The sequence below is a fragment of the Alosa alosa genome, chromosome 1 (assembly GCF_017589495.1).
Source record: "Alosa alosa isolate M-15738 ecotype Scorff River chromosome 1, AALO_Geno_1.1, whole genome shotgun sequence".
NCBI lineage: Eukaryota > Metazoa > Chordata > Actinopteri > Clupeiformes > Clupeidae > Alosa > Alosa alosa.
Window position 1 is genome coordinate 9,560,407 of NC_063189.1, and position 16,142 is coordinate 9,576,548.

Below are 16,142 nucleotides of genomic sequence, written 5' to 3' on the forward strand. Positions count from 1 at the left end.
TAGACCCTTTCAACAATAAAAACAAAAACAATGCTTGAACGTTCTATTTGGTTCCCAATCTACTTCCTCTGCATTAAGATAACATATGGAATGTTAAAACGGAAGCCTTGTGGGGCCAACTATGATGCTGATAATGGAACTCTTGAAAGGGTCTACAGACCATGTCAAGAAATTCTGGCTGTGATGAAGATCATAACCATCATCTTTTATAAACATTATCTTTTACTTTTTACTGTTCTATATTTGAATAATGCAGGCCTAGTCTGTACTGTTCTGAAAGGTGGGTCATACATTATCTGAACTAGGTCCCATTTCTAAACTATTTTAACTTAACTAAGTTATTTTCTAAAACAAAACCATGCCACAATATGACTTATCAGAATTGACCCCACAGTCACTCATTCATAATACCAACTGTTTCAACCCCTGGTTGAGGTGGACCGTTCTCAGCTGAGCTTAGCGATGCCTTGATGACCTTTAGCCTGACAGTTCACAGACATGGTTTAAAGTGCCCCCACACCCACTGTTGCCACAGCAACCACTCCAAATGAGATGAATATGTGCCACCACATACACACACAGACACACACACACACACACAGCCATGTTGCCAACTCTTTGACATCAAAAGTAAAGTACAGTTATAAGATGCAGGCAAAGCTGCATTTACCCTGCAGCCACCCAACCACAATAGGCCCTTTCCCACCAAAGGAATTTTTAATATCCAAGAACCCACTAAGAATGTTTTTGTGCCATAGAATATTGCCCTTCTTTGGTTATTCAGAGATAGTTCTGGGTTAAATTCTAACGATATACCCATATGCAACAACCCATATGCAACAATGCATCAGTACATAGGCAAATACTGTTTCACTTCATATTTCATAAGGACCTGCATTAACAATGCATCAGTACATAGGCAAATACTGTTTCACTGATAAACCATAACCAGTAGGCCTACCAGAACCTCGCATATTAGCAAAGATAACTTCACTTAAAACGAATGTGAGTGTGAGAACATGCCAGTTTTACCCCACCCCCTTATTTAAGTTAAAAGGTCAATAAAATAATCTAAAAAACATGACCATCATAGCCTTAAAGCCCAAGCACTACTGCAATTCATGGGGGAAAAAAAACACTTCAAGCGGCTATCGTGGCTGTCTGCCTGAGAGAGATACATGAGTGAGATATTGACGCACTTTGGGCAGTGTGAATCTCACAGCTGGTCAGTGTGAATAAATATCTAGGTCTCGCCTCTGGACATGACATTGATTCTGTGCATGGCCTAAATAACTGTGTTCCCCTGTTTGATAATGCAGGTGAGATTTACGAGACAAGGCCCAGCTCGACACATATGAATTTAGCTCTCAACTAGCTGACGTTGCAGGGCTCAGAAATGAAGATCCAATCAAAACAAGTGCTACCATCAACAACAGCCTGACTAGACTAAACAGTTGGAGAAGAATACACAAACATTTTGCAGCAAGACATTGCAAATCTGATATCAGGCCAGCTCACTGCACAGAACACTGTAGTGTCAGTTGGAGTGACATTAGCAATGGTCAACAGGCAATGGTCACCCAACAATAACTTCACTTTTGAGCTCGAGTGGTTATTGCAAAGGCAAAAATAAAACAATGAATGTCTCTATGTATCCTCGGTGAAGGGGTGCTTCCTGAAATGTCTCAACAGGTCAACAGTTCACCAACACGGAAGAAAAAAAGGCAAAAGGAGGAAAGCAGGCTAGCCAATTCACTTGTGTTTGGCATAGTAAGCTAAAATCCTCCACAACACAGGAAGCAACTAGGACAAGATACTGCTGTGTTGGTCAGCCAGGCATACTGAGCACAGTGCAGTATAGGCAGGACTATGGAGCTAAAACTGACCCATCATTAATCAGAGATTGCAATACAAAACTTAGTTTAGTGAGTATGTGGAGTAGTCAGCTTACCTCTATTCCCGAGCTCTTCACCCTACAAAAGGTAAAAAATGAAAAGAAAGGGGAATAATTATGTAATTTAATCAGAAACAGGAGGTTCAGACAAGAATGACAGATTGCACAGGGAAACTTTAAGTATGTAGTGCAGGGATTAAAGTGAAAAAAAATCGTTTGACTGAACTTTTTTAAGGCCATAAGTCATACATATCTACTTATAGAGATAGCAACCCTTTTGCGGTCGCGACCTATTGGTTTTTAATGTACAAAAAGATGCAAACAGCAAAGTATTCAGCAAAGGGAGTATTCGCCTTATTCACACGGCGGCCATTGTTTAAACCAAAACGAGGCTACAGGGTACACTTACTATAAAATTAATGCCACCTACAGGTGAATGCATAGAACATAACAATCCTATGGTTTGTGTACCCTGTAGCCTTGTTTTAGCCGCCAATGGCCACCATGTGAATAAGGCGAATTGAGAGTGTTCTTGATTGAGATTTGAGTTTTCCTGATGAACAAAAATATATTTTAGTACCATCCCTGACCATTGCTGATTAGCCATTGCTGTTCTTTTCTACTGCAGCAATATTGTAGAAAGGCTTTAACACACTCTTATTTAATTACTTCAGGCCAAAAGTGTTTAAAGGGGAGATTTTTTTCTTTTTAATATGCAATTCTACACTAAGTAAAATCTATAAAATCAAGTTTGTAAGACTTCCCATTTCCTCATCAAAGTAACGAATCAGAACATTCTAGATATTGTTCATATTTCCATTTGTTGCCTCATCCGCATTTAATGAAAACATGGTAATTTTGAGTTTTACAGACAACTCAGTTTTCCAATGAGCAGCAATACTGTGTGTGCTCATGCAGGAGGTCTGCGCATTTGATAACGACAATCTGGAGATGGTGCTTTTGTCTTCAGCAACAGATTGTATAAGGTTGACAAAAGGGTTGCGATATGGTGAGGGACAGGTAGTGTTGCGCTATGAAAGAACATGCGTAGCCTACTTTCTAACGTAAAAACGGTCAGCCATAGATAAACGTAGCCTACCTCTGTCATGGTGGCTAGTTGCACCAGGTAGGAAGATGTCCTGAAGTGCACCTAACGTTAACCTTATGGCGGTCTTCTGATTGGTGGCGTGCTAAAAACGTTTTCCTATTGCATCCATAAACAATTTTCTTGCAGCGAACCGGCGCCAAAAAAGCAAACCCTGGCGCTTTAATTTCTTTACACCATGGCTTGTTAGTTCTCCCCCGTTTCCAACAGCTGCCCATCTCCATTTATTTTTTAACTTTTGACACCTGCCTTCCTTTAGCAACAACGCATCCATGACAGCTAGTGGCCTTGCCAAATAGACGCACACAAATCATGACGCTAATATGCGAGGTTCTGGTAGGCCTACTGGTTATGGTTTTGTGCTATAAATGAATAATATTTTATAGCAACGTTTTAAGTTGACTATTTTAATTGTATGGTTATTTTTTGTCAACATACACTCACAACCTACTGTCGTTAAAAGTGAGGCCTAAGCAAAATAGGCTACAAGGCTGTCTGTGCGTCACAAACAGACTGACCCCCTTACTCAACAGTTCGCGATGATGACAGTGATATTATTTTTTTTATGCTAACACGCTCAGTCAAAACCTTCCGTCGCAAATTGTGAAAAACATTGTTGTACATGTCATAACAGACGGGATAATAAATTGCATAGGCTACGGTTTATATTGCATCACTTTACACATAATGTTAGTTGCATTGATTAAAAACTGTAACAATAATAGTAGCCTACATCGGGTGGCATAGAAGGCTATCTGTTCAAGTCATAGGTGACACCCAAAATTAATGACCTCCCCTGACAAGAGTTCGCGATAGTAAGAAATTGTCTACATTGATGCACGGAAAGAACACAGCCTACGCTTCTTCTCGAATTAAGCACATAGAGCTCACAATATCATATCCAAAAAAGTTAAACGGATTGGCCAACCTCATCAGCTGTCTCTAATGTGTCACTATAATCCAACTTTTAGACCGTTATAGTCCTCCATATGTGTTCTTTGGAAAAGCAAAGGTGATAGCGCCCGCCGCCCCATCGATCTGCATCGATCTCAAATATGCCATTTCTAAAATCAAATTGACGGAAATCCGTCCTATGACGGAGAACTTTAATCCTTGTGTAGTGCTTGAGATAATACTCCGGTTTAAATGACAAACATTACCCAGCCATGTAGCATGCTGGTATCATAGTGTCTCAGTTCAACTTGAGAAGATATCTGCCCCAGGACCTAACTGCTCTAGCACAGCTTGTAACACTTAAACATTTAGTTATAGGCATTTAGTGACGGGAGACAAAATACTATTGACAAAAATGAAAACTACTTCAAATGTTAACTGACAAATTGTCCAAATATATCATAATGCCCCGCTGATATTTGTTACATGCATCAGGGAGATATCTTGACCCAGATCTTTCTGTTATCATCCACAAGTAAAGCGTGGAAATTAGCATTCTTCACCTTAAGCCAACCTTTAAAGAGACAGCTCTCTGATCCACTATCACTGCAGCATTCCAAACAGGGTGTGACTCTTAAAAGTGAGCTCTCAACTAAGGCTGAATCAGTTGAGGTAAATATCTAACTGTGATATTTCTGACAGTTATTGCGATTGCAATTTGATTTACGATATCATTTTTTGAAATTCAAGCTCTATAATACATTTAAAAATAACTCTGAAATAAGGGCAAGATGAGCCCTATTTCTGCTTCCCTTTTTTGCTGTACATTCATTGTATTGCTACCTATGGGGCTTTTTTAAATGTTGGTACATTTTGGTACATCATGTTGCCTTAATAGCAAATTACTCCCAACTAACCAGAGTGGTAAGCAGTACATTTAAATGGGGCCTCCACAATTTGTTAATTGCATTAGTTCATTGCAATTTCGATCAAAAATAGATTAACATCTTTCAGCCCTAGTCTCAACTGCATTTCATGACTCAGTTGACGAGGTTTGCAAAGGTGGCAGTGAGTTTAGTGGTGGTGGGGGGCTAGAAGGGCTGGAGGGAACGATGGCGTGCAGCACACTCACCTGGAGGGAGGAATGCACAGCAGACTCGGGCGGGTACACGATGAAGTGGCGCAGGGTGAAGCCGAAGCCCTGAGCGGTGCGTCGGAGGTGCAGTGTTTTGGGGCCCGGCCAGGAAAAGGACTCCTCCTCCAACTGGAACAGACTCGCCATGGGGTCGCCCTGCTCTGCACCATCCTGCAGACGCACACAGGGGGGAAGAAGAATGTCATATTACCTTTCAGTTAAGACAAGAGATCATAATTAAGGTTTCAACACTCAATAAAAATGGGATCAACTTGATGACAACAAGGCTTTAGGAACACTTCAAAAACGTGCTTTTGGTTTAGGTGTGAGCGACAAAGCCAGGTACAATTACCCAGAGCTTTTCTGCACAACTACTGTGCTACAGGTTTGACAGAACACGTAAACTGCCAAAAAATTTTGCCTTGAATCATACACTTAACCTTACAGCATAGGTCTTAACCAGTTGTTATTTAAAGGGCTTGTTATTTAAAGGGCTTTCAGATATAACCTCCGGAGTATATGTGGAGGTTTGTCAAACGGAGGTCCTACCCTTCGGATGATTCAGATATGATGCTAACCTGCGGACCTTATACGGACCTATGTGTGAACGACATATCGTAACTCCCCCAATTATCACCACTTTTGTTCGAAAATTCTAAAACTTTGAAAAAACATCATTGAAAAAATTATGTTTTTTAACACTTCAAAATAACATTTGCTAAATGAACCTTACATTTTTCAGTAGCCATAGGTGTGAACAAAATTTGAACAAAATCTGGTTTGGTTCTTAACTTTTTACTACATTTACTGCCTGAAATATCTGATTTTGTTTACCACGCTCGGAGTTATTGTGCTGGCTTGATGGGTCCCCTATTTATGCCGTTTCAACAGCACATGAACGGATAGACCGAGAATTCTCGTCATGAAATTAAAATTCCACTGGAGCTCCAAGCGGATGTGTACACGCAGCCTTACAACACTGTTTACAGCTCTTTGAGTCACGGTAAAATGTCATTTTTGGTACATAGCTAATTTAGATACACCTATGGTGTGGGTGCTTGCATTTCTTTAGGAATCCGCCGTATTGGTTTGTACAGAAATGGATATTAAGTGACACATACACACAAGACGGCAGAAATACGGGACCGACGGTAATAGGGGGAGTTCCGATACACGCACATTGAGGGGCATTGCTTGCAGAGTTCGCAAGAGGCGAGATATGACGCAGAATATATCACCGCTGTCACAGCTGCTGTTTTTGTTTACAAAATGTATGCATTATGTAGGCTAAAGAAGAAAAATCTATTGTGCGTAGGCTAATACTTGAAGTAGTCACGTAAGTGTGCATACTTGAAGCTGACCTACAGTATTTGTATGCGTGTTCCAAATAAACACATTTATCTGTTTTCAACGTTATGTAGCAGAATTACTTGGCTATGGAACCCCAAATCTGGTTTGCGTTGGAGAGAGCATGCACGAACTTTATGGTAGGCTACCAGCCAATTCAGTAGGCTAACTCAAGACTTCAAGGCCATCAAATACAACGTTTTTAAACAACAAACAATATACTAACATAAGAGTTTAGTGGTTAGTTTTTTCATGGTTTATGTTTCTAAAAGCATCCTCTCCCCATGTGTCTATTGCATTTACGTAAGGAGCTTGGAACAAAGTTGGGTTTTCTTCGTTTTCATTTTGTCTAGGCTCAACAAATATCGGGCTCAGCTGTGAGGTCATGAGAAGGCTATCAATGAACAGAAAACCTACCGTGTTGGCTAACAATTTATTAAATACTCCTGTTATTGTTGTCAACGACGTCGTTGTAGGCTACTGCCTTTTCAGCGCCTTAATTCTGCTTATGATTTGGTCTTTTGAATTCCTTTGGCCTTGCGATGCGGTTGTAGGCTACATCAACGTGTCGCTCTCTTGCCGTTCCCTTCATGTGTTCTATCACAATGCTGTCTGCCCTCATGGACTCCGTGTTGCCTGTATCTTTCCAGGTCGGAGATTTTCTCTATGCCACTCCATCATGACACTTAAGTCAGATTAAAGTGCCCCCACTACATGGACGGACGAAAGAAACGTCACCGACACGCCCTCTCACTAGGTGTGAATTTTAACCACATGTTCTACGCTTCGTTCAGACACAGCACATTTGCATAATGTCCGGAGGAAATACTAGGACGGGGGCAGTAGAACAACCGGCTAAGTTCGCACTTCCATATGACCGTTTATGTTGTTCAGACATACGGCCCCACCGTTTAACATCAGCAGAACCTCCGGTCTTACACGTATGTCTGAAAACCCTATTACATTTCAAGGCACAATGAAATGTGACCATCCTGATCACACCAGATCCAGTCCAGTCAGCTGCTATCTGGGTCACCCACAATTCCACCCGGTGACCTCACAGGCATCGGGATTTTGGCGTCACCGCGTCAGAAAGCCTTGGGAACAGGCCTGGGGCTCTGCTCCCTGGCTGTCTGCATACACGGCTGCACACATGGCTCTGTTTACAGAGTATTTATAGCCTCACACCTACACCGAGGCTCACACCCAGACCAGTGTGGCCAAACCTCAAATCCCAACTCGGTGGAGCACTGAGCACCCCCCGCCCTCCTCTAAGCTCTTTTGCTTTCTCTCGTCATCACTTGGCACCCCGGACTTGTCAAATGGCCACCTTTTCTAACTCATAACTGAGCCTCCGACAGTTGAGGTATGACGGGGAACGCAAACACACACACGCTTATGCCTAAAAAGTAGTGTGCGCAGTAGCCAAAATCCCAGCTTAATCTGCTAGTCCTACTTTTGGGAGATTTGAGGTTGCAAAGCTTGAGAGTACGATTTCCTGCTGAAAAGCCCCAAGCAGCCGTGGCTGCGAGTCAAAACAAGTCTGAGTAAACTGCTAGTCCACAGGCCTGTCTGCCTCTAGGAGGAACAGAAAGAGCAAGTTGTATTGCCATTTATTGCAGGTTTGTGGATGGGCCTGGTCTTGAGTAGCAGTGGAGATTTTTGGAGTAGATTCTCTAATGTTATGTTGGCCTGCATTACTCCAATACAAGAAAATCACCTTCCACCAGCTCATTATCTTGCAAGAGCTACGCTGGAACTGATAAAAAACCCACAACTTTTGCACCATTTGCAAAATCCTTGAGCCCTATTTGAAGAACATCTACTTCAGTTTTGACATAAAGTGTTCATATAAAGGTAAATATAGGGAAATATAGTTGTATAGAGCATGAATCTAAGCATATCACTCCACAAATCACAAACAACTTAATGGGGAATTGACTAATCAGATATTCTGTTTGACTTGAAGAACAAGTTTCTGTCAGTCTTAGTCATGACATATGTTTTGTGGCCTCTGTAAGTAGTCACTGCAAAAATTACAACCTTGTGAATTCTGACATGAGCAGGCCTCTCTACAGTACATAGCTGGGGGATGGTTGATGTATGACTGGTTATTTATTACCAGTAAGGCTAATCCAGTCTTTTATGGGACCAGAACTGCATTACAAGGACACTAGTGTGAACATCATACTTGAAAAATACAGTACCCTCCAGAATTATTGGCACCTTTGGTAATGTTTGGTGATGATTCATTGTACTCTCACTATGAAAACAACAAGGAAAAATCCAACTTTGAAGGGAAGAAAATGTATTCTGAGAAAAAAGAAAATCTCATAAAGAAATACATTTTTTTAACGAAAACCCGTTGCTCACAATTATTGGCACCCCTAGAACAGAAACATTTCTAATTTTAACTTTGTTAAGTTAATCAGTGTCCCCCAAGTCCCCCAAACAATCTTCAAAAGTGACCTCACTGCTAATAGCTTATTTAGACGGCATGCTAGGTAAACGCCTGTCTAGTCATTTAATTATCAATGTAAACAGTAGGAGTTACCGAATGGTACAGTGACTTTGTCTGGAAGTGTGGTCAATTGTCAGATGACATGAAAATTGCGCTCTTTGGCTAGGAACACTTTAGGTGTGTTTGGCGTACATAGAAGAATGACTATACTGAAAAGAACCCCATACTTAATGAGCATTATGGTGGGGAGGCTGTGCTATTGTGGGGCTGTTTTTATTCCCAAAGGCCTTGGGAATCTAATTAAGGTGCATGGTATCACAAACAACATGAAAAACCTGAACAGTTTTAAAGGAAATCTGTCAATCTCCGCCAAGATACTAAACGTTGGTCATGATTGGATCATATATATCAGGTCAATGAACCACAACAAACGTCCAGATCAAAGCAAATATGGTTTACTGAACGCAAAATCAAGCTTCGGCCATTGCCATCTCAGTCCCCTGATTTAAACTCCATAGAAAAACAGTGGGGTGAGTCAATAAGGAGAATGCACAAGTGTGGACCTAGGAATCTGGACGATCTGGGAAGATTTTGTAAAGACCAACAGTCTTAAATCTCTTGCTTTGTATTCTCCATCTCTATGGGGCATAAAAAAAAAAGGTTTGGTTCCTGTTGGTTGTCAGTTGAGGCCATGGGTCAGTAGGGAATTTTTTATTTTTTTTCCCCAGTGGCAGTAAGGGATAGGTAGAAAATCAGTCCCTCCAGGATTTCACAAGGTTTTTTGAGACTGTTGCGACCTAAAATGCCTGGATGGAAGTTGCAGTGTTTTTAGATGTTTCTTGTGGAGAAATTGCGGGAGGAAGTAAAAATTGCAAAAATAGTTGCGTTTTTTTTTTTTTTTTAATTTAGGGCAATTAAGGTTAGTAAGACCAAAATCACACTGATAATCTTGATGCTTATTAAAAAAAGGATAATCAAAGGTAAACAGTAAGGATTACAGAAAATCAAAGTAGGCCTACTTTATTTGTGAAAATGCTTTGACTGAGGTAATTCACAAAGCAGTATAACCTTTCGTAGAACTGTCCAAAAAAGACAGTCACCTAAAGAGATGGCATCATGTCATATGTTTCAATACATTTATATATTTTGTAATTCATATTAAGTTCATATCTTTTTAATGATTCATAGTCTGTGGACTGCATAATTACTAATAGCCAAGTAAGTATCTAGTAATTTCATATTGATTTAAACTATTTGACTACACTTCTGTTTAATGTTATTACATTGGTGGTGTACGTCTAATTGACTGCCTGCCCCTTTAAGAACGTGAGAGTAGCCTAATTACATTTCTGAGTGGATTGGAAGGCTTGCATCTCACTGTGTTCGGAGTGTAAATCACTTTTTGCATAGTGCATTACGATATGTGGATGCAATTGGGAATGTCTTCTGTCATTAGTTAAAATAAATGTTAAAAAAACAACTCGAATGAAATCATTCTTGGATCATAGAAAAGGTAAATGTCTTGCAATTTTATTAATTTCTATGATTTTGGTAGCACTACTCAAACTAAGCCCACAAGCTAGCAAACATGACATAAGCTAAAAGGACATATCCAGGTAAACGTTTGCCAATGGGTTGCATAGCCTACTATGTCAGTAAACCAAGTAGGCCTTAATTAACTTACTTTCATAGCCTAGGTAGGTTAGCAACACTTTGGTGTCATATGCAAAAGGTGCAGAAGTAAGTGTGCCATCTGGCTCAATATTCTGCACGAGGGACTGTTGTGGTAGGTGAAATTTCACGGTGAAACTACGATGATTGGTCAAATTTGCGAAAAAGTTGCGGTGTTTGGACAAAATTGCAAGGGGTAATTAATGTAATTATAGTTCGCCTTTTATTTGTGGATTTATTTAATGTAGCCTAGACTATTTAGTGTTATTTCTTTCCCAAGCTCATAAAATAAATTTGGGTCGCACATAAATTGACAGGGTCGGTCGGAAACCGGAACCCAAGAAAAAAAAAAAATTATGGATGGATAGATGGATGGATGGATGGATACTTTATTGATCCCCAGGGAAAATTCAAGGTCTCAGCAGCATACAGACAACACAAACACATTCTTAACAGCAGAAAGAGTAATTAAAGTATACAATATAAAAACACAACTAAGCAATAAGAACGGTAGAAGATAAAGAATATGCTAAATATACTAAAATACAAATTATACTAACTAACACTTAATCTAAATCAATTTTAAAAACAGTATCCACATAGTGGTGATTAATCAGAGGCGCTTGCAATGACTGAGGCAGGGACTGAGCCTGTGAAGAAGGTATTATAAGCAGGGGTGCCAATAATTGTGAGCAACGTGTTTTTGTTAAAAATATTTATATGATATTTTCCTTTTTCTCCCTTCAAGGTTGAATTTTTCCAATTTGTTTTCATTGTGAGATTACAATAAATCACCAACAGATTATTTTTTTATACCAGATTTTAGTCAATTTTAGCATGGGGTGCCAATAATTCTGGAGGGTACTGTATAAAGCCATCTTTTAACCATTACTCGTGCAGAAACTTATCCAGCCAACTTCAGTTTATGGTTACAGTATGACCTAGGGATGGACTGATCAGTTTCAAATGGCAGTTGATAACATCATGAATAGTAAACCAGAAATATAAAGTCTGGCAAACTGTAATGACACCAATAGTAGCCTACAGTAATAGTGGCAGCAACTGGCTAGTTGTGCACTATGTGCGCACCACGTCTCAATCCAAGAAATTAAAGTAAACACAATGGATCGGCCCATGGAACTGCTCAAATTTCCGACACCCCGATCCAACCATTTTGTCAATATCAGGGCCGATAGCCGACAAAATATTGGATTGGTGCACCCCTAGTATGACCTGAAGTTTTGCCTTGTGTGAACAAAGATGTCATTACCCTCTATTTTACCAAATCCCATTTGATTATTAGAGGCCTCACAATGTTATGCCACTCCAGAGTTCAGGCTCACACTCCTAAGATAAAGAGCTGCGATAAAAACGCTATCAGTGGCCAAGTTTTAGCCTATTTTTCTGCCACTTTCTAATTGGACAAACTATTTCTAATGGCTGTGAATGTATTTACTCTGGAAAATGTTCTAAAACTACACCCAACCCAGCTGAAATGGAGCAGAAACGGACAAGGCCTTAGGAAACCCATGGAGAAAAGAAAAAAAAAATGGAAACACCAAGAGAAGTTGCCCCATCAGTGGTGCTCAAGTAGAGTTCAAATTGGCCGTGTGAGATCGGCACACAAACATCTTATCTCTGGTATCAGAGCGTAGCCTGTCCTGCTGTGGGTCGACATCCGTTACGGCAGCAGACACACACACACACGCTATAATTAAACAGCAGAGTAGACTCCAGCGGAATTCCCTGCAGCACTTTTCACTAGAGGACACGACGGGGCACTGCTTGGCCATTCCAAACAGACGCGTGCCGAGCAGGTCTGCCGTTACCAGTCGTGTACTTAACGGCGTGGTGACAGACCCAGTCACCCAAGCCAATAAATTCCAGGCCAACACCTCCCCAGCTACCCACACCCCTGCAAACGGTCCGCTCCCGAAATACCACCTCTGGATTGACCCATGTGTGCAGTCCTCACATGGACAATATAAAGAGTTGCACATATACTTCACAAGAGAGCTGAGTGACAACTATGAAACAGAGACAAAGCAATGACAAAGACCTGAATCATAGCCTATAGTTGGGCCCATGACATGATCAAATAAAAGTTGGGTTGAAATGGCTTGATATTATTTTTATTTTTTTTGAGCTTGTTTACAACATGAAACACATTTCTGCTATGCAGAGGCTTGCCATGTAAAAGCCATACTGCACAACTGGGCTGTTCATATAGCCTTACTTAACTAACTTGACTGAAATGTCAAAATCATCAATTTCACTGGCGCACCCCGTAATGATCATCAGCCCACTCTTGACCAGAGTAAGAGGAGCTTTTCAGAGACAAATCTGCTGTAACTGCCCTCATACTAGTAGACACGGTCCTGTGTGGATACCCTCTTCACTTTCGACATGACCACAGCATTTGTTTCGAAGCCTATGCAAACGAACCAAGCCCATGTTACATAACCCTGTCTTTAAGCGAGAAGCCAAGCCATTCAGTTCACAGCTGTAGCATGACTAGGGCTGGAACAACGCGTTGACGTAATCGATGACATCGACGCAAAATATGCGCGTCGATTCATTAAGCATAATGTGTGCCGCTAAATATTTTGAATTTTACACCTTCAGTGTTTCCCATATGTTAACTAATCTGTGGCTGGGGGCCACGAAATCATTGAGCTGTGCTTTTTACGCACGCAGCCTTTCCTTGCCCTGGCCACTCTCTCTTGTAACAAGCCCGCTGCTCCTCCTCTGCATGTGCATTTAACAAAATATTCACGATTGTTGAAGGATTGTTGTTGCAACATAGAAGCATTGCATAGAACACGGTGGGTTAAATTGCTATTAAATCCGCTTAGCATCGTGACCATGCTGGCAAATTTGTTCAAAACTGCTGCATTAAAAGTTAACTCTGCTAAGGTCTCATCACAACATAGTAGCCTACATTGAGGAGACCAAACTAAGTTAAGTTATGCAATCAAGCAGTATCTCAAAGCTAACGTTAGAATACTGTTCGGATGTCAAGTTTAGCATGCTTACTTACATCTGCTTGTCAATTTCGTTACTCATGCAGGGCTCATTTTATTGACTCTGAATGTTTGCAAAATCCCAATGTAAATGGAAAAGTGTTTTCCAAGACTCAAAAGTGCTTGTCCCAAGGAGAAGTAGGCTACGAACCGTTATTTGAACTAACTACGTTATGAATTGCATTCACACATCAGCAGCGTTTTAACGGTGTTAATGTTAATTGCAGGGATTCCCTCACGAACGTCGTCTTAAAGCAGTGGTCCCCAAACTTTTTCTTCCGAGGGCCAGCTCAAAATGCCTGGCTCTAAGAGAGGGCCAGAGACTCGGAGTATATCAGTAACCATAAATAGCTTAGTGCTGTAAACAGTCTACCTTAGTTGAATATTCCATTACATGTAATCATAGGCTACTGTAATACCATTGCTAGCTGTGTTTATATTGCCATCATGCCATATCAGTGTAAAATGTAGCTCAAATGAAATATTCAAAATGTGTGAACTCTGAACTCTTTGCATACACAGCTCAAATTGTTAACAAGCAATATCCTACAAATAATTTAAAGTTCTCAAACTATGAGAGTTTTATGAAGTGCTGGCAAAAACATCTGAAATGACCACTTTCACTCACCTGATGAGAACTTTGTGAATTGTGAATTTGTATGAACATTTGAACGAGTGGATATAAAAATAGAAATAATTATCCCAGAAAGTCCCAGAAATATGACTTAAATAGAAGTTAGTTAGTTATTAGCAATTCATTGATAAACTTTTAGAATACTTTGAGCACTGATACAGTCAGCATAGGCCTCTTACATTGTTTGCAAGTAGGCCTACATTGCATTCCGTTTTCGATGGCAAACGCGAAACAGCGCCAAAACAAAAAGAGTATTACACGTGTACTGTTAAGACTCGCTATAGAGAATGAATGGGGGAATTACGGAGGTTATAGTTTGACGATGTCATACTCCCATGCGGGGCAGATGCTATATACCACGGACATGTTTTGGGGGGCCACCCAAAATTAACTGAATGCTACCTCTGACTAAGAATGCATTACTTTGCACTTGTATAGTCTTTTATTTTGGAATCTTAAGAGCAATAAACATATATTCCAAATTGGTTTGTTTTCAATTGGAAAATGTTAAGGAATTCATGTTTTTTTCATTCAGATATGGAAATCAACATGTATAAGTTGCTATTAGCTAGATTAATCGCTAGATTAATCGTTTAAAAAATAATCGTTTATCCCAGCCCTAATCATGACTTAAAAAAAAAAACATGCGCACATGAGTGCACATGCATGCTGACACACACACACACACACACACACACACACACACACACACACACACACACACACAGACTCACACAAAGTTCAAAGAAAAGTCGCAACACCCTAATCAACCGAAGTCACCCGCCTGACAATAGCAGCATTCTGAAAAGTGCACCATGAATCACAACCAGACTCTGAACTGCAGCTGAGGCCTCACAATCCTTCCCTGTCCTTATCACTGCAACAGCAAATCACATCTTATCTACTTATGAAAATAGCCTACAACACAGGCCAATGGAATCTGCACTGGGAGTTTTGCATATTGAGAATAGAAAATGCAATCTGCAAACATGATTTTGGAGTGAAGGCAGGACATGTTTTGCTAACTTTACTTCAGGCCAAAGTGAAAGTGTCTGGGACGGGACTGGAATACCAGGCCACACAACAGCTCTGTATCAGCACGTTAGGCAACATACTAAAGCCTACGCACAGCCATTTCAGGGAGTTTTGAGCCACAGTTCTCTTATGTGGGAGACTTAGGAAATTCATTCAAGTGGGCAGAGAAGCAGAGGATGTTCTCATTCCAGGCAAATAAGACAGAAAATCTCAACATGGAATTAACGCTGCCGTTTAACATGAGACAAGATATCAGCATAACATGGAGGGAGGGAGGGAGAGGGAGAGAGAGAAGGAGAGAGAGAGAGAGAGAGAGAGAGATCAGCTAAATACAGTCAGAGATGAAGACAGGGTCATTTAGTGTACCCTATCCAATATCTCTTGCCACCTGGCAACACACCGAGCGCTTCAAGTGAGCCTACAGGCTGGCTGCGTCCTCAGGAGAAACAAACACTCCACAACTAGTGCTCTTTCATTAAGACTCTTTCATAACAGTCCTCTCTGCTATCTCCAGATGGCATTATTTAGTTATCCACAGCAGAAGGAAGACAAGACGACTCCATCAAGGGAAGATTTCACCACTCTCACACTAAGTAGAGCAAAGAGGAAACAGCGTGCTTTTTGGAAGGTTAAAAACACCGGAGCTCAAAGTTGCCCATTGAGCCATCCTTGATCCAAAGCTGGATGAAACTGAACTCATAACGGAACTTCATGGAGGGTAAATATTCCCAAGGCAGTCAATGTACTAAGCTAAATAAGTATGTTAAGGCGCTCCAACAGTCCCTAAACCTAGCCTACATAAATGCCATATTCTTGTTACACCCAAAGAATGTCAGAGGACAATCAAGACTGGACAAACCGGAAGAAACCTTATTAAACTTTTATTAAAACCCAGTTGTGAAACCAGACATGGCGGAAGAGTTGAAATGAAGACATTTCCTTG

At 40.6% G+C, this 16,142-nt stretch overlaps 1 protein-coding gene across 1 annotated transcript in view; it reads right to left on the reverse strand.

Moving 5' to 3' along the window:
- arhgap21b (Rho GTPase activating protein 21b) overlaps nucleotides 1-16,142 on the reverse strand; it is a 69,327-nt gene that overhangs the window by 36,885 nt on the left and 16,300 nt on the right. The window contains 2 exon segments of the mRNA XM_048259226.1: nucleotides 1,952-1,973; nucleotides 5,026-5,199. Of these exon segments, the coding sequence (XP_048115183.1) occupies nucleotides 1,952-1,973; nucleotides 5,026-5,199 (196 nt within the window).